The sequence below is a fragment of the Ambystoma mexicanum genome, chromosome 2p, assembly GCF_040938575.1.
Source record: "Ambystoma mexicanum isolate Mex_15411 chromosome 2p, UKY_AmexF1_1, whole genome shotgun sequence".
Classification (NCBI taxonomy): domain Eukaryota; kingdom Metazoa; phylum Chordata; class Amphibia; order Caudata; family Ambystomatidae; genus Ambystoma; species Ambystoma mexicanum.
The window spans coordinates 1,204,831,862-1,204,856,464 of NC_090923.1; the positions used below are offsets into that span (position 1 = coordinate 1,204,831,862).

A 24,603-nucleotide genomic window follows, 5' to 3' on the forward strand; every position below is an offset into this window, starting at 1 on the left:
TCCCGGTGATCCCTCAGGTAATCGGGAGGTTGAGAAAGTTAAAGAAAACCGTGATCCTAATTGCTCCGGATTGGGCCAGGAGAACATGGTACCTGGACCTTCTGGACATATCAATTTGCCCTCCAATACATCTTCCAAAAAGAGGATCTTCTCTCGCAAGAGCAAGGTCGCGTTCTCCATCCAGAGCTCAACACATTCAACCTTCACGCATGGCTTCTGAGAGGTTGAAATATAAGGATTGGGACCTTCTGGATGACGTCATGGAGATCTTGCTTTCAGCCAGAAGGCCAGCAACAAAATATTGGTATAGTTGGAACAAGTTCAGTAACTGGTGCAGAGATAAGAATGTGGACCCGTTTCAGTGTAATAATCCCCCAATATTTTTTCTATTACACTTGGCTAATTTGGGGCTCCAGTTTGGCACGATAAAAGGTTATTTAGCAGCGCTATCCATTTTTAAGCGCTCATCAGAAGAATCTGATTTTAAGATACCTTTTTTAATAACTCCATTCTTAAAAGGTCTAAATGTGTTTCCTCCAATACCTTTTTAATTTCTCGTGTGGTTCCTCACATGCATTCCATTTGAGCCTTTGCATTATTTTTTCAGTTAAGGCTCCTTACTTTTAAAACAATACTTGTTGTGGCAGTTACATCCGCCCACGTGGTAAGTGAGTTGCAGGCACTTTCTAGCGGGCCTCCTCACACCATCTTTTATAAAGATGAAATGGTCCTCAGAGTAAAACCCTCTTTCTTGCCAAAAATCGTCTCAGATTTTCACCTGTCACAAAAAATAACATTGCCTACATTCTACCCTCCTCCTCACGCTAGTAAGGAAAAGGAACGGCTACATAGATTAGATCCTAGAAGAGCTCTTAGCTTCTATATATCAAGTTTGGCACAACTACATCAGTGTGACCAACTTTTTGTGGATACACTGGCTGCAAATTGGGACCAGCCGTGACCAAGCAAACATTAGCTAGATGGGTAATTTTGGCTATAACTGAATGTTAGATTGGCTGGGAAAGATCCTCCAGGTGGGTTGAGGGCTTATTCAACCAGGGGCATGTCAACTTCAACAGCACTTCAAAGCGTTGTCCCTGTGCAAGATATTTGCGCAGCAGCCACATGGTCATCCATGCATACTTAATAAAACATTATGCTCTAGATTAGACTTCTTCACAAGCTCTGTTCGCTAAATCAGTACTTCATTCTGTACATGACTAACATTTCTGTACTCCCACCTCCAATACAAAACTGCTTTGGGAGTCTAAGATGAGGAATAGATGGGAGGACACAATCCATTCCAAGAAAGTTACTTACCCACTGTAACATTCTTTCGATTGGATGTTCCTCCAACGTATTCCTCATCGACCCTTCCAGCCTACCCCACTGTACAGTTTACGTGGTTTACACTCTAAATTCTTTTAAGGATTGGGTCAAGAGACACGCCATTAACTACAATCCAGCGGCTAAAATATACATAAAAACAGAACTGAGGCCAATGGGCGCGCTTGAGTCATTTATACAGCGGATGACGTCAACTCTCGACGGAAGCTGCCGAGGGACGTCTACGCTCGACAGAGGCCGCTGAGGGACATCGCCTCAACCGCAAGTGGCGCGCCATCTGGTGGAGAGAATTTTTTCTGACGCAGCAAAGCGGACGGTTAGGATATATCCAAGATGAGGAATACATGGGAGGAACATCCAATCTAAAGAATGTTACAGTTGGTAAGTAAGTTGTTCTTCTCCAGCATGGATTCACAGATTCACATGTTCATAAATATTCTCAGTTGTCAGGCCGAGAATACTCCGTAAAAGAAAAGTTGTTTCACATACAAACTGTATTTCTCCTCTAAACCAATCGCTGTACTCTGGGTCATATTGCCCCCAGCCAATGACAGTCCTCTCCCTATGCCCCTCCTCTGGCAGCCATCTTTAGATTTTTACTGCACTTTCAAGTGTTGGGAGTCCTCCAGTTTTGCTCCGCGATCTACTTCTACAGTTATTTTCGTTTTTCCTCAGAAAAAGTTTCTGCTTTTGTTAGAGCCTGTGTGCTCTTCTCTCCATCTTCCCACAGCAGGGATCCATTTGTCAGTGAATTTCAGTGCCCCTCAAGAGCAAGGACGTCAAAGTTTCCAGAAGGCCTACTCCACACCTCCGACCATGACTGAGAAGAAAAGTTCCCTCTCCGCTCCAGATGCGGACTACGGAACAAGTTTGTGGAGGACAAACTCAGTCTGTGCCTCTTCTGGCCTCATCCGGACCCCAAAGAGTGCAAGATTTGCCTCGTCTTCTCACAGAAAACAAAGGATCGACACCGTAGATTTGCGGTGTGGCTAAACTCAAGTCATCTTCCCCATGCCCCAAGCATGGTCATGCCTCTTCGAGGAGTAGGCTTCCAAGTCTTTTGCGGGCGCCCCATCCATGGGGGGGGCCCCCAGACCAGGCTAAGCACAGTCCGGTTCTATTGGGGTCGCTGCGCAAGCAGGTACTGCGATGGGCAGGGCGTGATCAACATCACCGTCTGCCTCATCGCCAGCCAGCAATATAGCGCCTCCTCAAAGAGGAAATCGTCCAACCAAGCTAAGCCACGGGAGAAGCCCAGGACAGAAGAAAAGGTGGCCGACTTGCCCAAGAAGGCCCAAGCAGTGCTGGAGAAATATTTGCGACGATTAAGCTTGTGGCGGCTTTTCTCGAAGGCCCAGGGCCCTGACCCCGTGAAGGTAGGCCCTACTGCACCTAGGGTGTCCCTGCCTTCAAGGTGGGAGGCCTCAGCTGGAGCGGTGGCAAAGCCTGCTGGCACGCCGGTGAAGAGCATACCATCTCTGAGCCTGACCCCTCAGGGTGCAAAAACAGGGAGGGGGCGCGATGGAGTACCAGGCCAGCCACAGGCCATATCCCAGTCCATGGAAGTTACGTCCTCTGACGAGGACCGGGAGTCCCTGCACACATGGTCCACGAGGATGTGGAGAACGACTGTGACAACGGCACGGGCCTAGTGCTCCGACCATGCCAGCTCTGCCGAGAGATGTATCCCTGTACATCCTCTCGACTCTACACACGGTGTCAGAAATCCAGAAGAGGATGCCGCAGATGCAGATCCTGGTGGCCACCTGATCAGCCCCCACACTGGCACCAGGTACTCCCACTCCCCTGTCCCCCCCCCCCCCCCCCCAGTGGACACAGGGAAGAGGATGACTGCGATATCATCATAGCGGGCAGACCTCTGCAACAGAGCGCGTCCCCACCGGAGGAGGTGGGGTTGTTTCATTCCATGGTCGCTTTTCCAGCTTATCCCTGAGGAAACGAAGGAGGGCTTCCTTTACCAGAAGTGCGAGGACGATGATAATTTCCACCAGGAGGTCAAGATGAGGGTGCTGGACATGCCCTTCAACAGAGAACCTCTTTGGCAAAGCCATAAAGTCCCTGCAGCCCATCAAGGCGGATACAGACGGCTCGTGCTGTGGGTACTCAGAAACCGTTCTTCCTTTCGCGCCTCCAGAGGAAAGTCAGACAAACGGCCGAAAGGGTTCTCCTATTTGGATTGTCAGCCCTCCGGGTCCGTGGCCTAGGAGGCCTACAGGGGCTGTTGCAAGGCCTGCGGTGGCAGTGGTCAACGCAGTCGTTGCCCTCAAGGTGGAACGCCGGTGCAAAAGCAGGACTGAACCGGCCAAGACGTCGGGAGGGCCCACCTGTGCACCCCGGTGGGAGGCCGGCTCACTGGATTTGTGAGCGAGTTTTAGAAGATCTCCACAGACAGATGGGTGCTGGACGCTCTCGCCCATGAATGTCTGTGGATCCATCTGGTCGCCCGGCAGGAGGAGGAGGTACGGACCATGCTGCAAAAGGGGCCGATAGAGCTGGCTCCATGACTTCTCCAGGGCTCCGGAGTCTATGCCAGATACTTCATGGTCAAAAAGAAAACCAGGGGCTGGCGGCCCATTCTAGACCTCCGACGTCTCAACAAGTACCTAAAGTCCCAAAAATTCAGGATGGTTACATTGCAGCACGTGCTTGGCCAACTGAAAGACTACTTGACATTGCTGGACCTGGAGGAAGCCCACTTCCACATCCCCATTGACAGGAATCACCGAAAGTTCACACGCTTCGTAGTGCAGGGGACTGCACTAACCAGTTCAAGGGCCTACCCTTCGGCCTGAAATTGGCCCACAGGGTGTTCACGAAGTGCCTGGCACCAGTGGTGGCCCATCTCCGTCTACGGGGGATACATATGTACCCATACCTGGCCGACTTGCTTATCCGGGCCAGCTCGCGAGATTTGGCCGTCGGGCACACAGACGACCGTCTGGCTGCTAATGGATGTGGGGGTTCTCCATCAATTAGCCAAGGTCCGGCTTGACACCATCGCGGAATGCGCTGTTCCTAGGAGCCAGATTCTATACAGTATCCTGCCTAGCGTTGCCCTCGGAGGAGAGGGTAGCGGCCATTCTGGGAAAAACTCTTGTCACTGAAGACCGCCACAGTGCGGACCATCAAGTCGCTGCTCGGCATGATGTCTTGCATCTACCTTATCTGGCTCTGCAGGTTACGGATGCGACCGATTCCGGAGTTCCTGGACGCTCGCTGGATTTGGGTGTCTGGAAGCTTCGCGGACAAGATACCTCTCGACGAGGAGTTCGACCAGCGATTCAGTGGTAGGGCATTGTTGGGGAGAATTCTCATTTCTTTGGCAATTCCCTTCAACCTTAGAGACCCCCAGCTCTTTTGCTGGACTCGGGACTTTTTAATTTTAACCCTGGAGTGAGCGAGACCTTTTTCTCATACTCGTGTTTCTACCTGATTTGGAGTTCTGTGTGTTCACTGTTTTTGGAGTCTGACAAACTCCATAGGCATCTGCTTTTTGTATGGTGACACACAGCACCTTCCTTTTATATTTCTCATAGGGTTTAGATACTTTTTTCTTGTGTGAATTACAGTTCCCAAGATTAGTAAAGTGAAATGTAGTTTACTTAACTTTTCTCTTTGTAGGTACAGCACACACCATCTTAAGTGGAGTGCTCGGGAGTTGCCTAGTAGCCACTTATCTTACATTCTCATGTTACCCTCACTACTTCAAATGGCTGGTGGCAGTGGTTTAATTTTTCCTACCATTGTGCTTTTCTACCGCAGGCTAAACCCTCCGCTGCAGTACAGCACTCATGGGTGACCATTTTGCCAAAATGGTCAGGTCTTCTTTTTCTAGCCATTTTCTGTGTATGAGATCTTTCTTGGGTTTTACTCTGTGCGTTGAGACAGGCTTGAGCCCTTTTTTCTTTCCTTGCCTTTGGCCAGCTTTAGCCCTGAAGCCCACCTCTGGCTCCAGTGTCTGGTAGGACAGGATGTGAGGGAGGGACCCGAAACTCCCCTGTCCTTTGTCTCTAGGAATGCCTGAATGCAACTAGTACTGATTGGCTGGTTGGCTGTCCTTCCATGACAGCCACCCTGCTGTGTTGAATGACAGGCTAGCCTGTGCATGAATGGGAGAAACCGGCTTAAAAGGTGAGGGTTTTGGGGAAACACCTGACTAAAACAGTGAATGAAGCTTGTTGCAACCTCCTGGACCTTGGAATTGCCCAGTGAAGCCCTGTTGCTGGGCTGAACTCCTCCTTTTCCACCTCGACAGAGATGTTTTGGCCGGAACGACAGTCTCTGCGTTATTTGGTCCCACTAACCCAAGGGGAGTAAACTCCACTGGACCACCATCTCCGACTGGCTGTGTTCTTCGTTCCTGGGAGAACCCAATGCCAGAGGTCGAGTGTCTGTAGTAGGGTGCAATGTCTGCCACGGAACAAATCTGGCCAGAAGCTCCAGGAGACTCCTAAAGACCATCGTGAAGTAGGACATCCAGATCCAGTCTCCCCTCACAAGAGTGCAGGACTGGGGGAGCAAAGAGCCCAACCATTATCCAAGAGCTGCCTTGGTGCTGTTGGCTAAGCGCTGAAACAGCGAAGCGCCGCTAAACCTAAAGAGTCTGTAGCTGCTGATCTCCCAAATACTGCCACAGGAGCCCTCCAGACGTCCTCCCTCTTGTCCCCACGACTAAGGCTCAGGAACAAGGGTCTGCACCACTGTAGCAAGGCAGAATCCAGCTGGACCACTCTTCTTCAAACCAGAGGCACTGTTTCGGCTTCGAGTACTTACCTCATTGCCTTTTTAAGCTGTGCTTTTCTCAGTTGGTAATTGCATTGGCATACATTGTAGTTAATTTCAACTCTTCTCGCCGGCGTTTGACCCTACAAGTGATTTTCTACAAGCACTCAACTTTGTGCCAGAATCTGATCCAAGTAGTCAGGCCTCCAGATAAGCTGCGTACTAGGCCTTTTTACGCATGAACATCTTGTAAATACAACAGCTTTATTTCCTGTGTACATTTACACACCGGTTTAGAGCAGAGGGCATTGTAAAGGTCAGGCTACTTTGACAGAAACCAGAAGGCTTATTTTGATGGTTATCTACGTGGATGTAATGGCAAGCCATGGATAAAAGCCTCAAACAGTATTTCTCTGAAGCCTTTCAAAAAAGAATCTACACACTGAGATAAAAGGAATGGTTTATTTCCATTCAGCTTCTGTGGTGTTGCTGCTCATGGAGCAAAACGAAGCACTGTGTATTTATTTTCCTAGCATTTTAAGATTGTAAAATGTATAATGTGGAAAACGAAGTTGCAATTGAGAATATATATTTTGTAACAAATTATTTTTTTTCCAGTGAAAGCAAACCAGTATTGCACAATTGTATTTTTCAGGAGTTCCTGTGCTTTGTGCATAATTATACGGAGGCAGATCATTTTTACACTTATAATTTAATTTACTCTTTTTTATAAAAACTGTGTGTAAAATGAGGACTATGCACGGTCTAGGTTACATCCATTCAACCTTGCAGTTAATGGGGCACATTACTGTAAATGGTCAGTGGCATCAGAGTCTTTGTTAAAGGGCAAGTGATTGTCATTCTAAGTTTTTGTGTTTTCGACATTTAAATATATACAGGAGAGTTAGAATGGCCAGATCTTAGAGAAATAATGAAAGGCGTATTCTGTCACAATGCAGAAAGCTGCCACATAGTAATGATGTCCATGTTTTTGCACATGTTGGCTGGATGTCGCATACATTTTACTCTCTTGTAAAGGATAAAAATAATTTTTACTCTCTTAAAATCACATTTTCGAGGGGATTGTGTCCTCTGACGTATTCCACATCTTTGACATTGATTAGCACAGCTGTGCTGCGGTTATCGATGTCAAAGATGTGGAATACGTCGTGGAACATCCCATCGAAAGAATGTTACCAGGTAAAGTAACTTGTTCTACTCTCAAAGTTTAAAAATGGAGTAAAATACTCCCACCTGAAAATCTTACCTGGAGCACTGGAAGTAGTGGAACAGATCCGTAGACTGTGTCCCAATTGACGTTGGCTGTCTTGGCTCCCGTTAACTTTGATACTGTTTGTTTCGCATCAGTGGTAGCTTAATGTATACTGTTACTGCTGGGATGAGCTTATCTAGATTTAATTTGAAGATTTAATTGTCGTAACCTATGCTGAGAAACTGTCTAACCTTTTTCCTTTCCTAAATTTTCCTTTCTACAACATCAGAATCTGCAGAGTAAAACCAATGTGATCTAGAAATGCCATTACTGTCCTTGTGATTGAAGTCACCTCAGGGTGTAGGAATTGTGTATGAAGCATATCCAAAGATTATCCACTAACTGGTTTTGATTCTAGAAAGTAATTTTAAATTAGATTTACATTGTTAGACAAATTGCCTTTAAACAATGCTTATTTAAAAATGGATGTTAACTATTTATAACTGAAACCTTTAAGTGTTTGGCTACTTGTATTTACGGATTTCATTTGTACAGCTCACATTTTCCCCTCTTGAGATAGGCCTGGCTGCTCAGTCACTACCAAATTGTGTAGCCTGTACCTATACCAAAAAGTGGGTTATCTGATACCAAGCAGATAAGTGTTGTGTAGTCACGCACTGTAACTGCACCAATTCTTAACTAGGAGGCATCCACTCCGTCGCCCGGGGTGCAGGGTTCCAGAGCACCTTGTACCAGGAGGCTGTCACCATGGATGCTTCCCTGGAGGGCTGGGGAGCCCACACTGGACGCCTGCACGCCAGACTACTGGCAGGCAGAGGAGAAGGATCTTCAAATATCCTGGAGCTGCAGCAGTGTTCTGGGCCCTCAAGTCATTCCTTCTGACTCTGAAGGGCAAGGTGGTGAGGATCTTCACTGGCACCACACCATGTTCTACATCAGGAAGCGGGGGGGGGGGCACTCTATCCCCAGTGCTCTCGAAAGCGGCACTGGACTTGTGGCACTGGACTTTCGAAAACAAGATGTTCCTCATTCCTTTTCACCGGGCGGGGTCAAGAACACTATTACTGACTCCCTCAACAGGGAGTTGTGCTCCTGCCGCAAGTGGGAGGTTCGGCAGGACCAAGTGGACCGCATTCATCAAGTGGGACAGGCCCCTGAGCGATCTGTTTGCGACGGCAGCAAACTCCAAATGCCAGTTTGCTAGCAGATTTCACCAACCGGGTGGCATGGGGGGACAGTCTTCTTCCCTTGGGAAGGCCTGTTTATGTATGCATTCCGTCCGTTGCCCCTCCTGCTGTGAGCCATCAATCGACTCCCAACAGTGCCGATGCAGGATGATAATCATCGCCCCGGCTTGGCTGAGGCAAATCTGGTACCGGATCTTCTTAGCCTGTAAGTGTCAACTCCGGTCCAGTTGCTGGTGGTCGCAGAACTACTCACCAGAGAAAGAGGTGCAATCCTGCGATTTCCCCACCCAGGATCACTGAACCCGAGGGCTTGGCTCCTGCAGCCCTAGAGTGTGGAGGATAGGAGGCCATTGCGTCATAAGTGTAAGCGTTTTGCTACATGGTGCCGGTCGCAGAAGATCACCCTTCTGAGGGGCATGGCCCTGCAGATTCTTTCATACTGGTTGTCCTTGGCCAAGGTGGGACTGGCGCACGCCTCTATCAAGGTGCATCTGGCTCCAGGTCTCCAGGAAGATCTTCTTTGGTCCCATCGTCTCGTCAACTAGTTCCTCAAAGGACTGTTTCGATCTTTCTCACCGGTGAAGGCTCCTGCTCTGGTGTGAAAACTCAATGTGGTGCTGACGAGGCTCATGGGGTCACCTTCGAGCCTATACATCAGGGCCCTCCGGTTCCTCTTGTGGAAGGCAGCGTTCCTTGTGGCCAGGAGGATAGCTCAGGGGCAACGTGTTCGCATTGAAAGCAAGACACAGAGCAACACAAGTTCGATCACCGGGTCTGTGCTCAGGTTATTTATAACGTTCTTAATACCATATCATATCACTTCTGCCAGGAGTGTAGGTAAGAACCCGGCCCTATCCTGCAAACAGCCTTATCTGACTTTTCACGAGGCAAGGGTTTTGCTGTGGACGCGCCCCCTCGTTTATGCAGAAGGTTCCATCAGAATTCCACCTCAACGAACCTTTGGTGTTACCAGTGTTTTTTCTGAGGCCTTAGACACCCGCTGAAAGGCCCTTGCACTCGCTGTATGTTGCTCATTCCCTGAAGTGCTACGTGGCACGCACAAAGTGTTTTCGGTATAGTCTCTGGTTGTGAACTTTGGTTGTGTGAACCATGGCAAGGTCTTGTCCAAAGCTTCCATCTCCAGGTGGCTCTCCGGCTGCATCATGCACTGTCATCGGTTGGCGACTACTTGACGTCCTTTTGCTGTGCCATTTTATAATCGTGTATCTTTCATTCTACTCGTGTGGTGTATTCTCTTGGGGTAACTATTCTGCCTAATTTACCTTACTACCAGCTGATCTCCTACTATGAGCGAAACCGGACTGCTCTGCCATTGCTACGCTTTTGAGTTTTTGGTCCGTCTTAGTTAGAAACTCAGTTTTACCATTCGGTAAGATGTTTTTACATCTCAACAGAACTGTAGACGAATCTCCCTAAAACAAGTGTACAACCAAGCCTCACCCTGCACTGAACACAGATGCAATTTCACCCAGTGATAGAAACGGGGTTTTAAAATAAATGACCCTGCTCGGGTAGCCGTGTGGGCTATCAAGAATCAAGTAAAAAGGAGTTGGTCACAGGTGAACCTTTGGGATCAGCCTCTTAGACCAGAAGTTCACTGAATCCGAGGGGTTATAGGTCAACCCCTGTTTTTTGGTAAAAAGCACTTTTTTTATCTATACGAAAACCCCCCAAAATATATATAATTAAACAAAAATTAGATCCTTTTGTTTTCGGCCCTATTGCGTCGACCCTATTGCATTCGATCCTTTTGAAGTCGACCCTTTGACCGGACACAAATCGGAGGTTGGCAAAAATTCAAGGTGGGAGTGGGGGTGTCACAAAGGGGCTCTTAAGGGAGCGAACAGGGGATTTGTGCCCCAACACATGCTCAATTATCCCTCTCCTCCTTCCATACATTGTTTTCCCGGCATCCTAACCCCTATTGTAGGAATGGGCTTGCTGTTTCATGTAGCCTGTGAAAATTAATTATCCCTTGTTGAAGAAAAATACTGTTTTCGTCCTAGTATTTCATGGTGAAGTTCATTAATTTCAGTGAATAAAAGCACCCACCTCTCAAAGATAGATCCGGAAGGTAGGGTTGGATTTGTTATCCAACTGCTTATCTGGTGTTTCAGCCTTGTTTCATATATATATACTTTTTTTTCTTGTTTTTTTTTTTTTAAAGTTCCAAAAAATCCATATCTTTTATTTATAACCTCTCTAGCAGTATTCAGATCACCTGGTTACAGGTAAATCGATTTAGTGTTTCCCAAATTGAGATAAAGTTGGCAAGTAAGAATGCCTTTTTTTCTTGGTTTCTTTAATTTGGGTTTGTCTTCCAGGTACTTGAATGATCTTTACATCTTGGAGCTGCGACCGGGTTCTGGTGTTGCCTCCTGGGACATTCCCATCACATATGGCATACTGCCTCCACCACGGGAGTCTCATACAGCTGTGGTCTACACTGAGAAGGACAGCAAAAAATCACGTTTGGTAATCTATGGAGGGATGAGTGGTTGCAGACTTGGGGACCTTTGGACACTAGATATCGGTAAGTGTGAGCAAAACCCAATTCTTCATGACTTGCACCGCTAAGATCTTTTACTTGACCGCTCGTGTACTGCACAACAGTAATTGCTTTCAGTTGCAGAATGTTTTTTGGCTCTCAAAACAATTGGCCGGGTTACTGAAAGTAAAGTTGTTTCAGTAAATGAGATGGTTATATTCTTGGGGTTAGTGGTCTTTTTGTTCAATTACTTTTTATAACTAACATGATCAGGGTCAATCGCTGGCAGTATTTAATGAGTTGCGGTTCATTTGTCCTTAACTGATAGGCACATTAGATAAGCTTTACCACCCTTCTTGAGTATACTCCTTTAGATTTTCTGTCTCTTTAACTGCTTTCTCCCCTTTGTCCTTTGCCTATTTTGCTATGCCAGTATCTGAACTTCAGTGAAAACTGGCTTGTCTTTATTTCATACAATCTTTTTTTTTTTTTTTGCAGACTCTCTTACTTGGAATAAGCCCACACTTAGTGGTGTGGCTCCGCTTCCTCGAAGTCTTCACTCTGCCACGACAATCAGTAATAAGTAGGTGGTGGGTTGTCCTGTGCTTACCCGCTCTGTGTGTGGCTCTATGGGGGGGGGGGGCAGGAGGGGGGCTTGTGTAAGAGTTGCAGAGTATTGCACTAGAAGTTTTCGAAGTTCGAAAAGGGACGTGGCTGTAATACTATCCCTAGTGTGACTTAGTGTACCGATGATCCCTCACACTTCGAGGTCCCTCAGATTATTTTTTTCCACCATCGTGGCTCGTTCTTAGCGGAGTCCGTAGCTGTGCACTAAAGAGTTCATATTCTTCAAAAATGTCTCCTGTCGTTTGCATTCGAAGCAATAATTCTATGGCTGATCCCCGGAGCTTCTCGAAGGCTGATCCCGGCTTACGAACCAGACTTCTGCTCTGTCCTACACATGTCTTTGGCCTAACTGGTGCAGGGGGAGTGGGGTGAAGTGGGAAAATGCATACCCCCATTTCCTGCCCCTACTACCTTCGTCTTGCTATCTCTGTCCGCCTTCCAATATGGAGCGCAGTCCCTTTAGGTTTTCCAGAAGTGCAAGAGGAAATTCCCGTGGGTAGACGGTTTGTAACCACTGCCATCCACATGACCATCTTGAATCCCGTTTTTCTGGGTACAAGTTCTTTATGCCGAAGACCCTAAAGGAGCACAGAGTCCGAAGGTGGCCAGGATACGCCATATCAGCTGAGTCAGAGACCGCCGCCGGGATCTTTGAGTCAGACCTCGAATCCAGAGGCAGCCAAGACTCTGATTCTGAGCTCAAAGACCCTACCGCGGAACTGTCCAGTTCTCAAACACCTGTCCCCAGCATTGATAGGCAGTCGCAGCGCACTACTATGCGGAAGGTCTCTTGCGATGCGGTCATACCCATGCATACCTCTTCCCAGAAGTACCCCTGACCCCAGCTGTGCCTCAACGTCTCAGTCGACTGAGAGCTGTGCAGTCAGTTGAAGCCTCCCGGCCCACCAACATCATGTTGGTCAAGCCCGCTGTGTTTCTGCCTAAGCGTTTATCACATGGTGATCATACACACTCCGGCGAAAGGTGCGCATAAACACTGCTTGTCGGCTCAGGCGGACACTTAGAAAAACATCACTAGGAGCTCTCTACTCATGGTAAATAGGCCCAGACCACTGACGAATATGTAGAACATCACCTCTAGCATCCGCCCTCAACAAAAAGCACCCTAGGGTGAGGGGGGACTTGTCTGGCAGAAGCACCTCCTGTGCCAAAGGTCACCCCTGATGGACTAAACTCCATTCTGTCTGCAACATTGTGGACTCAGTCCGTTTGAGGACATTATGGGGAAAATCTCATTCGTTGTGTACTTTTTGAGCAAGCTGCCCACTCCCACAAAGCCTATTGAGCAGCCTCCTGAACCTCCTACAGGGCCAGTAGCACCTTCTCTTCCTGCTACTGCCCTGCCACCCGGGGAGCTGTCACAAGGTTCTCTTTATGGGGACATTCATTCCACACAAGTGGACCAGCACATCTGGGTAGATCAAGACCCTGGTCAGGATGGTGCTGATGCCTACTTGCAGGACCAGGACGGCCCAGATCCTCTGTTGACTCTTTGGTGGTTGAGGGTGGTCAGTCTTAATTTGCAGATCAACCTTTCTACAATGAGCTGCTGAAGAAAGCTGCTCACCACTTTGGCATAAACAGACTAATCCAGCCCGCAAGGACTGACTTAGTTGAGGATATTCTACGAGAAGAAACCTGTTAGCCAAGCTATACCTCTTCTGGCGTCCATTGAAAAGAGGGTCTCAGTCTACCCCTCCCTTACTAGGGCAGTCAACCCAAAGGAGGAAAAATCCTTCAGGCCCTCCTTCAGATTCCTTCTACATTAGGGGCCATGTTAAGCTGGACTCCCTGGTGGTGACCACTACACTGAAGAGAGCTGGTGTTCCACTCTCAACCTCAGAGGCACATCTTAACAAGGAGTGCAAAAAATTGTACACTCTGGGAAAAGTTATCTCGACCTCTGCTGCGTACCTCAGTAGGATAGCAAACCACACCGCCTTGCTTGCCAGCTAAAGTGGCACCCAGTGGGATGAGTTCTCACAACGTTTTAACTCCATACCTGAACCGGCACGTTCCCATCTTCTTAAAATCACTACAGAGGGGAAACACGTCTCCCAAAACATCCCAAAGAATGTCTGACTCTGCAGACACCTCAGGAAAAGCCATTGCAGAGGGAACACTTCTTTAGTTTAGGGACTCGCGATTTAAGCCAGCGACTCAGGCAGCCCTGATTTATATGTCCGCCGAGGAGGGTATCCTCTTTTGCAAAGCTGTCGATGTCCAGCTAGGGACTGCAAAGGAGGAGCATGAGACCATCAAGACCCTTGGTCATACTACCGATAAGCCCTTTGTCCCAAGGGGAGCGTTTAACACACGCTGAAACTTTCAGGCGCAAGGTTCAGGAAGGCCAAACTATAGCAAGCACGTCTTATGCCTCCTATAGTCCACATGTTCAGACGTCCTACCAAAACCAGGAGCGTGGGTTTCGTCGCGGGAAGGTACGAGGCAGGGCTGCAGTCTCTGGAGGCACTGCAGCTCCTGCTGCCAAATGACGTGCCAATCCACACGTTCACTCCCATGCGTCCCCAGTCGGGGGTCGCATACCATTCTTCACCCAGCAATGGGAGGGAATAATATCGGATGGCTCGGTCTTGGATAGTGGCCAAAGGATACTCTGTGGAGTTCCTCGAAACACCTTCAACATCCACCTTGCGCAGGACACATGTCCTCCCCACACCTCCACATCCTCAAGGAGGAAATCAAAATCCTGTTGCAAAAGGCGCCATCGAGCTAGTGCCCTTCCGGGAACAAAATCAAGGTATTTATTCAATGTACTTCCTTGTTCCAAAGGAAGTTGTAACAATGCGCCCAGTGCTGGGCCTGCACCCTGCAAACATGTATGTCAAACCACAAAAATTCAGGATTTACCTCTGATACAAATTGGAAAACAAGCACTACCAATTCCAAGTGCTACCATTCGGCATGGCTTCAGCCCTCAGGGTTTTCACAAAGGTCTTAGCAGTGGTGGCTGCACACTTGAGAAGGCAGCCCATTCCATTGTACTCTTACATAGACTGGCTAATTACCAGGGATTCACCCCAGATCTGCCTTCAAAACACGCAGCAAACAATCTGCTCTTCCAATTGGGCTTCTCCATAAACGAGAAGTCCAGTCTAGTGCCCAGCCAAGTAAAGCAATTTCTGGGAGCACTAATTAAAACTGACGTCTGGCTAGTCTACCGCTCCGAAGAGGGTCCAAAACATGCTGTTTCAAACCTCTCTGTATGTAGCCAGTCATCAGGTGATGGTATGAAAGGCAATGTGCCTACTGGGAATGATGGCTTCCTGCATCTGCCTCGTGCATGGCTGCACATGCATCCAATGCAAGAGTGGCTAGCGAAACAGTGGTTGCAAGCAAGTGGGTTGTAGGACAGTCTATTAGTGGTTTCTGAATCCCTGCTTCAGCCGCTACAATGGTGGTACAGAAACAATCTGCTGAAGGGTCATCCTTTCCACACACCGGCGGTCAAGGCCACACTCACAGCAGACGCGTCTGACTGGGTGGGGCGCTCATTTCCTTCACCATACTGCTCCATGGCCTGTGGACACAAGCACTGACCAAGAAAACGTGACGTTTGGAACGGCTAGTGGTTCTCAAGGCACTTCAAGCCTTCAAGACTCGGCTAGCTCAAAGCCCTAGTCCTCACAGACAGCATGACGGCCATGTATTACATAAACAAGGGGGGGAACACATTTTCCAAGCCTTTCCAAACTAGCCCAGAACATCTGGCAGTGGTCACAAGATCACATGTTCCTAGTAGTAATTCTCTGGCAGACGTGCTAAGCAGGAGTCCACTGCTACCCTCGGAGCATGAATGGCAACTAAACACACATGTGCAGAAATAGACCCTTTCACGACCCGAGAGAACGCGCAATGCCAAGATTACGTGCCCAGTTTTCACCAGAAAGGACCCAAGGGAATGCACTTCTGATGAACGGGTCAGGGAAATTTGCATATGCTTCCCCCACCCACCCTTATCAACAAGTGTCCACAAGCTACACTGGGTACAAGTACCACTGATCCTGATGGTTGTGGGCCCGGCCCGCCAGACCTGGTTCTCACACCTACAAATGATGTCCCTGTTTCCTCCCATGTAACTACCCTGCACAGAAAACCTGTTGAACCAGCATTAGGGAACACCGCTGCACCCATGCCCTCAGAAGCTGAACCTAGAAGCGTGGCACCTTAACCTAGACCAAAGGCGCATGGAAATACACCAGAAGGCACGCAAGCCTAACACAAGGCACTGCTATTTTATCAAATGGAAACTTTGTATTCTGGTGCAGAACGCGGTCTCTCAATCTAACCGACTGTTCATCAACCAATATAGTCAACTACTTCCTCTACCTATTTCACTCAGATTAGTCTTTAACTCCAAGGACACCTAGGGCGTAAAAAAAATGGTACCTTCCGATCTGTAATCCTACTCCCGCCTGGGACCTCAATGTTGTACTCGCAACGCTCATAGGGACCCACTTCGAGCATATGCACCAAGCCAACCTTAAACATCTTATATACAAAATGGGCTTCCTTTATAGCCGTTGCCTTGATCAGAAGGGTCAGTGAACTACAAGCTCTGACTGTACAAGACCCCTTTGTAGTTATACATAAAGACCAAGTGGTGCTACGCACACATCCTCTAGTTTCACCAAAGTTCATATCAAAGTTCCATGTAAATCAAACTATAGCCCTTCCTGCCTTTTTCCAAAATCCAACAATGTACCAGAAAGAAGTCCACATACAGTAGATGTACGCTGAGCTGTCATATTGGCTTTAAAAAAGAGTCTCATTAAGACAGATCACTTCTTTGTGTCTGTAGCCGCTGGAAGAGAAAGGATCCTATCTCTAAGGCAGCGATTTCTAAATGATTGTCAACTGCATCGAGCTCTGTTACTCTCGTGCCAATAAAACATTGCCTTTTAAGTCCATAGTACACTCCTCGAGGCACTGGGGTAACTTTTGCCTTCATAGTAAATGTGCCCCTAGATGCCATTTGCGAGGCTGCTACTTGAGCTCAGTACACTCCTTCAACCAACATTACTGTCTGGACACTTTCTAGGGGTGATGCACAGGTTTGACAAGCGGTGCAGAAACATCTCTTTGCAGCTCTCCCGTCTATCAACCCACCTCCTTCTACTAGTACTGCTAGCTTATCTATGCAAACCATGTTATTCTAAGCGGATCCACAAGCCTCAGAAGGGATACATTACTCGATGTAATCTCATTTCTGATGCTTGTATCTGCTTAGATTCACATTTTGCTGGAGACTGCCGCAATACGACCAAAGACCATAAAAATAGCAAGACAAACACTAGGACGAATAATCAAGAGGACATGACCTTAAATTCGAACCATCCCCAACAGCGCTAAGGACAAAATATAGAGAGGGAAATGAAGCACTGCACCACGAGCCCCAATCCAGTGGGTGAAAAACAAAATGTTTCATCACTACACACTGTCCACCAATACACAGCAGGAAGCACAATGCCCCACCACACAACACTAAACAATAGCCCCAAGGATGCTCACCCCACAGAAACCAAAGAACCAATGGAAAGACAGGCAGGATAGAAGGAAACGAACGACTGAATACACAGGCTCACCAAGACAGATGCACTAGGACGCCACATCAACACTACTCTGACCCTGAACCATTCAAAGCCTCAACCGACCAGTGTCGCACTAGATAACCTGAGAATAGATATTACCTACCCATTCCCACACCCGAAGATAAGGTTCAGACGCACCTACTATTCCAAACAATACTCGCTATGATACAGCTGGATCAGCGCAGCACCACCAAAGCAAGTCGACCCACGAGGAACCAGCAACAACCCAACCCACAGGTCTACAACTCTAACGGAACCATAAGTACCTGAATCTGGATACAGACCCCACTAATCCAACCCTCAATCTTCTGCATATTTAACCCACTCAAAGCCACACAACCATCTCCCTCCCAGAAATCCGCACACACTTTACCACACCGCATGAACACATAAACATCACCCACAGCACTCGAGGCCTCGCCCGATACTAGCACCAAAGCCCAGCGCTCAGTGTATACCGAGCTGAGGCTGCCAACAGCACACCACTTCTCTCTCTCGTTCACCCCTCCTCCCGACTAACCCTACCCGTCCTTCCTGTTTACAGATTCGCCAGAGTGCCTTGGGACCAATTCCGTTGGTGACGGTGCGCTAAACAAGTACCTTTTAACGTAACATTTGCCTGCCCTTCCTCCCCTCTTAAAGTAGTAGGCGCCTAGGAATGAAGCGCTGATCTTTCACACCTCATAGTCTCTAGCTACACTTCACGCTTAACTCGCTCCCTCTTGTCAAACAAATAATCTGAGGGACCTTGACGCGTGAGGAATCATGGGTGCCGGGTATGTCACACTTGTGGTAGTATAGTCACACCCCGTAAACATCCTTTTTCGAATTTCGAAAAAACGTAATGTGCAATACTCTGCAACTTCCACTAGATGTTGGCCTACCCAAAAGCATGTGAATCTAAGTAGATGCAAGCATCAGAAATAGATCAGTGATTACGTTATCCCATATTTGGTATTGGCGCAAACCAATCTAGCAAGCACCAGAGTTCTTTACAGTGGTTGAGTTGCCACAATAGGTGAGAGCGTGGCTGGTCCTTCAGTTGGGTGACAGCAGAACTTCATGAAAGCAATTCCATGGTTAATGTTAAAGGTCATTTGTACCGCGCACTATCACCACCGGAGTGGTCCCCTGGCGGCTCTGAAAGAGGGGGGGGATGGTGGGTTAGTGGATTGAGGCTGGAAAAGAGCAAGATTGCAGTGATGTGCTGTTGGCAGCCTCAGCCCGGTGGTTCCGTCGGCTGGGCCTGGGGTGTATGCGGCCGGTAGTCGTGTGCTGGTGTGCGAGTCTGTGTTTTTTTGTTTTGTTGTTGCAGTGTCGTGAAGTTCGTGCGGTTTGCTGCGCTAGAGGTTTGTGGTTGTGTTTGGTTTGGAGTTTGAGAGGTGTATGCAAAGAAGGAAATTGTTAATGGTATTCGTTAGTCATCTCTATCCTGGACTGAACCGGTTGGGCTTGTGTAATCTTACCCGATGGGATGCTTGTACACCCTGAGCCTCAGGAGGTACGTGCCTGATTTTCCATTCGAGGCCGTTTGAGGATCTAGCTGTCCCCTCCGCCCGCTCCCTTAATAAACCTTGCATGCTCCTCCCCCCCTCCACATGACTAGCGCCGCTGCTAGTGTCCATACACCCGGTTGTGTGGTGATTGGTGGTATCTTGTCTGTTCCACAGCCTCGTGGGACCTAGTTGTGGCTGTAAGGGCGGTGGGGGATGGTTAGGGTTGGCTGGAGTAGTTGTATCCGTTTCTCTGGGTCTCGCGGGTGGACCCCTGTGTCCAGCGTCAGCCCTGCTGGTGCCCAGGGTACTTCTGTCGGTTCTAGCGGTTTGTCACTGTCCTTTTTTGATGATTCGTTTGTCTTGTTGTTTCGGTTTTAGTCTCCGGTGTTGAAGAGGTAGGTTTTTAGTAATTTTCTGAATTTAAGGTGGTCTTTGGTGTTCCTTATTAATTTTGGGATGTTGTTCCAGGTTTTCGTGGCTAAGTGGTAGAAAGCGGTGCCTCCGAGTTTCTTCTTGATGTAAGGTTTTTGTTCCAGTCGGATTTCGTTGGTTGACCTGAGTGGTCTCGTTGGCTTGTAGATTGTTATTTTTTTTGTAGGAATTCAGCTCCTTGTCCGCTGATTGCCCTGTGCGTTATGCACATTGTTTTGAAGGTGATACGCTGTTTTACTGGGAGCCAGTGTAGTGTTTTTAGGGCCGGGGTGATGTGGTCTCTTCTGGATAGTTTGAGGAGTAGTCTGGCTGCAGTGTTTTGGATCCGTTGTAGCTTCTTCAGTAGGTATTCCGGTATACCGATGTAGAGGCTGTTTGCATAGTCGATACTTGACATGATGAGGCCGACGATGGTGAGTGTTTTGTGTGTGAAGGAGAGGAATGGTAGTATTTTTCTTGCCGTGTGGAGGAGGAAGAAGCATTTCTTGACTGTTGCGTTTATTTGCGGTTCTAAGGTTAGGGTGTTGTCCATCAGGACTCCCAGATTTTTTACTACCTTAGATGGTGATGGTATAGATCCCATTTCCGTTGCCCACGGGATGGCGGTTTCCTTCTCTTGGTCTTTGGATATGATCATGATTTCTGTTTTTCCTGGGTTGATTTTCAGGTTGTTGGCATTCATCCAGTTGAAGACTTCTTTTAGACAGTCGGTTAGGTTTGAATGATCGGCTTGGGTGTCTTCGATCTTGTAGATGATTTGAGTGTCGTCTGCATAGTTGTAGCATTTGATGTTGCGTTTCTTGAAGATTCTGATTACAGGGGTTTGGTAGATGTTGAAGTACAATGGAGATAGTGAGGATCCTTGTGGTACTCCACAGTCGTTGACTCGTGGGGTGGATTTGAAGGGTTTGATCCAGACTGGTTCTGTCTGCTAGGAATGATTTAGTCCAGCGTAGCGCTGTGTCTGTTATGCCTATGTCTTCTAGTCTTTTGGTTAGGGTGTCATGGTTAACTGTGTCGAAGGCTGCTGAGAGGTCGAGCAGGATAAGGGCAGATGTTGTGTTGGAGTCTGCGTTTGTTTTTAGGTCATCCCAGATGGATAGTAGTGCTGTTTCTGTACCTCTTGTGGGTCTGAAGCCGACTTGAGCTTGGTCTAGCAGGTGGTGTTCTTCAACGTATTCTTGGGTTAGTTTGTATACGTAGGTTTCGAGGAGTTTGGCTGGGTAGGGGATGTTGGAGATTGGTCTGTAGTTGGAGAGGTCATCTACGTCCCCGCTTGTGTTTTTCAGAAGTGGTTTGATGTAAGCCGATTTGAAGAATCTTGGTACTGTCCCTGTTGCCAGTGATAGATTTAGAAGGTTTCTGAAGTATTCTGCTGGTGTTCCTTGTCCGAGGATTGATTTGTAGATGTCCGGGGGGCAGGGATCCATCGGTGAGCCCGCTTTCTTGCTGTTTTATTAGCATTGCGAATGCCTCTGCTGATATTTGAGGGTAGTTATTGAGTTTGTGCTGCGGTTCTGATTTGGGTTCGTTTGGTTGTAAGTCGCTGCTGGTTGGTCTCTGTTGGATGGTTTGTCGGATGTCATTGATCTTCTTTTGAAGTGGTCTGCAAGGTTGTTGCATAGTTTCTCCGAGGGGGTTGGGGTGTTGTCACAGCCTTGTGGGTTTCTCATTTCTTTAATGATACGGAACATTTCTTTTTGTGTGTTGGTGGCATTTGTGATTCTGTCATCATAATGCTTTCTCTTTGCCTTTTGAATTTCCTTCTTGTATGCGCGAATGTGCTTCTGGAACATTGTTTTTTTGTCTGGATTGTAATCTTTCCTCCATTCCGTTTCCATCTTTTTGTTATCCTTTTTCATGGTGCTTAGTAGTGGGGTAAACCATTTTGCCATTGCTCTTTTTTTGATGGTGTGAATGGTTTTTCTGGGGCCATCTTGTCGATTGTATCTGCAATCCATTTGTGTAGTATCTCCGCTTTCCCATCTAGGTCAGCTAGGTCTAGTTCTGTTGTTGAGGGCTTGGTTAACTCCAGTTGTTCGAATAGATTGCCTTTTTTGACGTCTTTCCAGTTTCTTTTTGTGGTGGCTGTGAGTTTGGGAGGTTGGATGTAGACTTGAGTAGGCAGAGTGATTACGAATGGGATGATGAGATGGTCACTCCACAGTATTTGTATCGGCGGTGCCATGGTGATGAGTTTTTCCTCTGCAAATATTGCGTCCAAGGTGTGTCCTGCCGAGTGAGTTGCCCCTTTTACTAGTTGTCGTAGTTTCATGGTGGCGAGTTGTTCAATCAGTGAGTTTTGGGAGTTGGCATGACTGTCTTCGAACCAGATGTTGAAATCCCCCAGTATGATTAGGTGTTCGTGGTTGATGGCTATGTTGGTTATGGCTTCTATGAAGTTGTCGACGAAGGATGCATCATAAGTTGGGGGTCTGTACACCAGGATGAATGTTATGTTGGTTTTTGGGCTAGTTGTTAGGTGTATGACCATGGACTCGCAGTTGGGGATGTTGAGTGGTTCGTCTGTTCTTATTGTTAGCTGCTCTTTAAATGCTATTGCGATGCCTCCTCCTTTTCTGTTTTTCCTGTTTATTTGAAGGCATTTAAAGTTTGCTGGGAAGCAGCTTTGGAGTGTGATTTTGTAGTTGTCGTCCAGCCAAGTTTCTGTGATGAAGAGGATGTCGATGCCGTTGTCGTCGAGTAGGTCGAAGATCTCTGTAGAGTGTTTTAACATGGATCTTGCATTTATTAGATTGCAGTGGAGTTTAGAGGTGTAGCTTGGTTTGCCTTTTTTTGTTAGGGTCGTTTTCTGATCTTGTTCAGGAGCAGGTTTCAGGTTGTCAGCGTTCTCAAGTAGTACTTCTAGGTTTAGCCTAGGGTTTTTGTTTTCATCTGGTTCGTCTTCCAGGGGACATGGTTGTGGGTTGGGGGTTCTTCTTGCTTTGGTGATGGTATGGTGTTATCGCTTCAGTTGTGCGCATGTTGTATCTGGTGGAGTTTGTCATTCTTCGTGGTGTTGGTAGGTTGTTCAGTGTAGTTGGTTTTGGCGTCGCGTTGTTTCGATCTGGTGAGTAGGTCTCAGTGAGGTATGGAGTTGGGTAAAGGGATTTGTCTCAGTGTTGGTCCGATCTTTGAACCTGTCTGTGGGGGTGTGTTCTGTTGTTGTGGTTCTTAGTTGAAGTTTCGGGGTGTTTGTTCTTTCTTCTCTTCTTTCCCTCTGGGTGGGTCGTTTGCGCGGCATTGTACGATTCTGAGTTGTTTTAGTTTAGTTGTTGTCTTGGTCAGGGTGTAAGGGTGGAGTTAAGGGTTGTATAGTTATGTAGTTGGGTTCCAACAGTGGCTCTCTTTAGTCTCCGTCTCCCTTAGCGACAATGCAGATTTGGGCACGGCGGCCCTGCTAGGTTTGAGACACCTGTATAGAGGGAGAGGGGCCTATCAATGCAGTTTGGGGGACAGACAATGTAATTTGGGCGCGGTGGCCCTGCTAAGTTTGAGACACCTGTATAGTGGGAGAAAAGCCGATCAGTGCAGTCTGGAGAACAGACAATGCAATTTGGGCACGGCGGCCCTGCTAGGTTTGAGACACCTGTATAGTGTGGGGTGGCCTATCAGTGCAGTTTGGAGAACAGAAAAATACACTTTGGGCACGGCCGCCCTGCTAAGTTTGAGACATCTGTACGGTGTGGGAGAGGCCTATCAGTGCAGTTTGGAGAACAGACAATACACTTTGGGCACGGCGGCCCAGCTAAATTTGAGACAACTGTATAGAGGGAGAGAGGCCTATCAATGCAGTTTGGAGAACAAACAATGCTATTTGGGCACGGTGGCCCTGCTAAGTTTGCGACACCTGGTGCAGTTAGCCTTTTTGTGACTTTCTTTAACCCGCATTAGTGGTGCTGTGAAGATGTGGGTTGGGCTTCCATCGTGCTGGCATGTAACAGAACTCAGATTTTGTGTATGTTTAGTTTCCAGTCTCTCAACGTAGCACTATGTGGAATGTGTGCTTTGCTCCCGAGATAACCTGTCAGTTAAGTACAAAAGGGTTTGTGTTGCCACAGCCTTGTATGTGTTACATTCAATCATCCATATTTGGTCTGGTATTATTAGCTGTCAGGATGGGAGTGGTGCGATTGTCTTTTTTTGTGCTGATTAGAAGTCTGCTTATTGTATGGTGTACTGCTTGAGCAGTGCGAGGCAGGGACAATGGTAGTGAATTTCTTTACCCAGCAGCGATTAAAACCTGGGATTGTACTGTGGCCCTGATTTCATCAGGATGCAGGAAAGCCAACAATTCTGGTCAGGCATGGGCCTTCTGGTCCTTTTTGGTAACCTATTTGGAAGAGACTGAGATTGATACTGAAGCCCAATGATTTGCTGCCTGCTTGTTGCGAGTCCTTCAAGGTTTGTCAAATAGCATCTATTGGATGAATTTGACTGATTTGGTTTCCAAGGAGCACAAACAGTTTTGTGGTGGTGAGTTTAATGTATGAACTTGTCATCCAGGACTGAACGGGTGTGGCTAGTTTTTTCCCGGAGATCCTTGCAGTTTGACTTTCAGGTACAAGAGTTAACTCCATAGTTGCACAAGGAGACTTTTTGGTCAAGGTGAGCGCCTAGAAGCTCTGTGCAGGATTGAAGTTGACTGGGGATCGTCAATTGGAGGATGGGGGGGGGGGGGGTTACTTCTTGGTTGTAGCACTTGCTGTTTACAGTAACCAGCTGTCCTTACTTTAGTTTTGTGGTAATACTTTATTTTCCTTTAGGATGTATGTTTTCGGAGGCTGGGTGCCTCTTGTAATGGATGATGTCAAGGTGGCGACGCATGAGAAGGAGTGGAAGTGCACCAACACACTGGCTTGTCTTAACCTGGGTAGGTATACGGTTCAATTGGGATATAAACCTGTGGCCTGAATGCCTTTGTCACCTAATTGTGCTATAGTGGTTGGTAAAAATTGATGTAGTAACACTGTGAGACTACACAACACTTACCTTCTTAATATTGGGTAACACCTTTTGGTATAGGTCTGTACTACTTTTTTTTTTTTATTTTATGGTTGATAAAATCAACCTTTCAATATACAAAGTGTCAAGAACAGTGAATTTTTTTTTCTTCTTTACAGTTAAATAAGAGTACAAATGCGATACGTGAAAAGCAAAAATCAGAACATTAAAATCAGCATTAATAAAACAAGAAAGGAAATACAGAATTAAAAGAAACTTACAAATGTAGATCATAAAAAAATTGCATCCAAAAACTGTACAGTTGCTATCTTAACACCCAATGAGACAGATGAGAAAATGCATTGCCACATGTTTTTTTGTATGTTAACATTTTGCTCTTCAAAGAACTTCCCAAAACATTTGGCCCGAATGGAGACCAAATTTGGGCAAT

At 47.3% G+C, this 24,603-nt stretch overlaps 1 protein-coding gene across 3 annotated transcripts in view; it reads left to right on the forward strand.

The window, feature by feature from the left end:
- Positions 1 to 24,603, forward strand: part of HCFC1 (host cell factor C1) — a 771,113-nt gene that overhangs the window by 189,501 nt on the left and 557,009 nt on the right. For all 3 annotated transcript variants that reach the window (XM_069645438.1, XM_069645439.1, XM_069645441.1), the window contains exons 4-6: positions 10,857 to 11,065; positions 11,519 to 11,603; positions 23,975 to 24,081. In XM_069645438.1, coding sequence (XP_069501539.1) covers positions 10,857 to 11,065; positions 11,519 to 11,603; positions 23,975 to 24,081 — 401 coding nt within the window. The remainder of the gene's footprint in view (positions 1 to 10,856; positions 11,066 to 11,518; positions 11,604 to 23,974; positions 24,082 to 24,603) is intronic.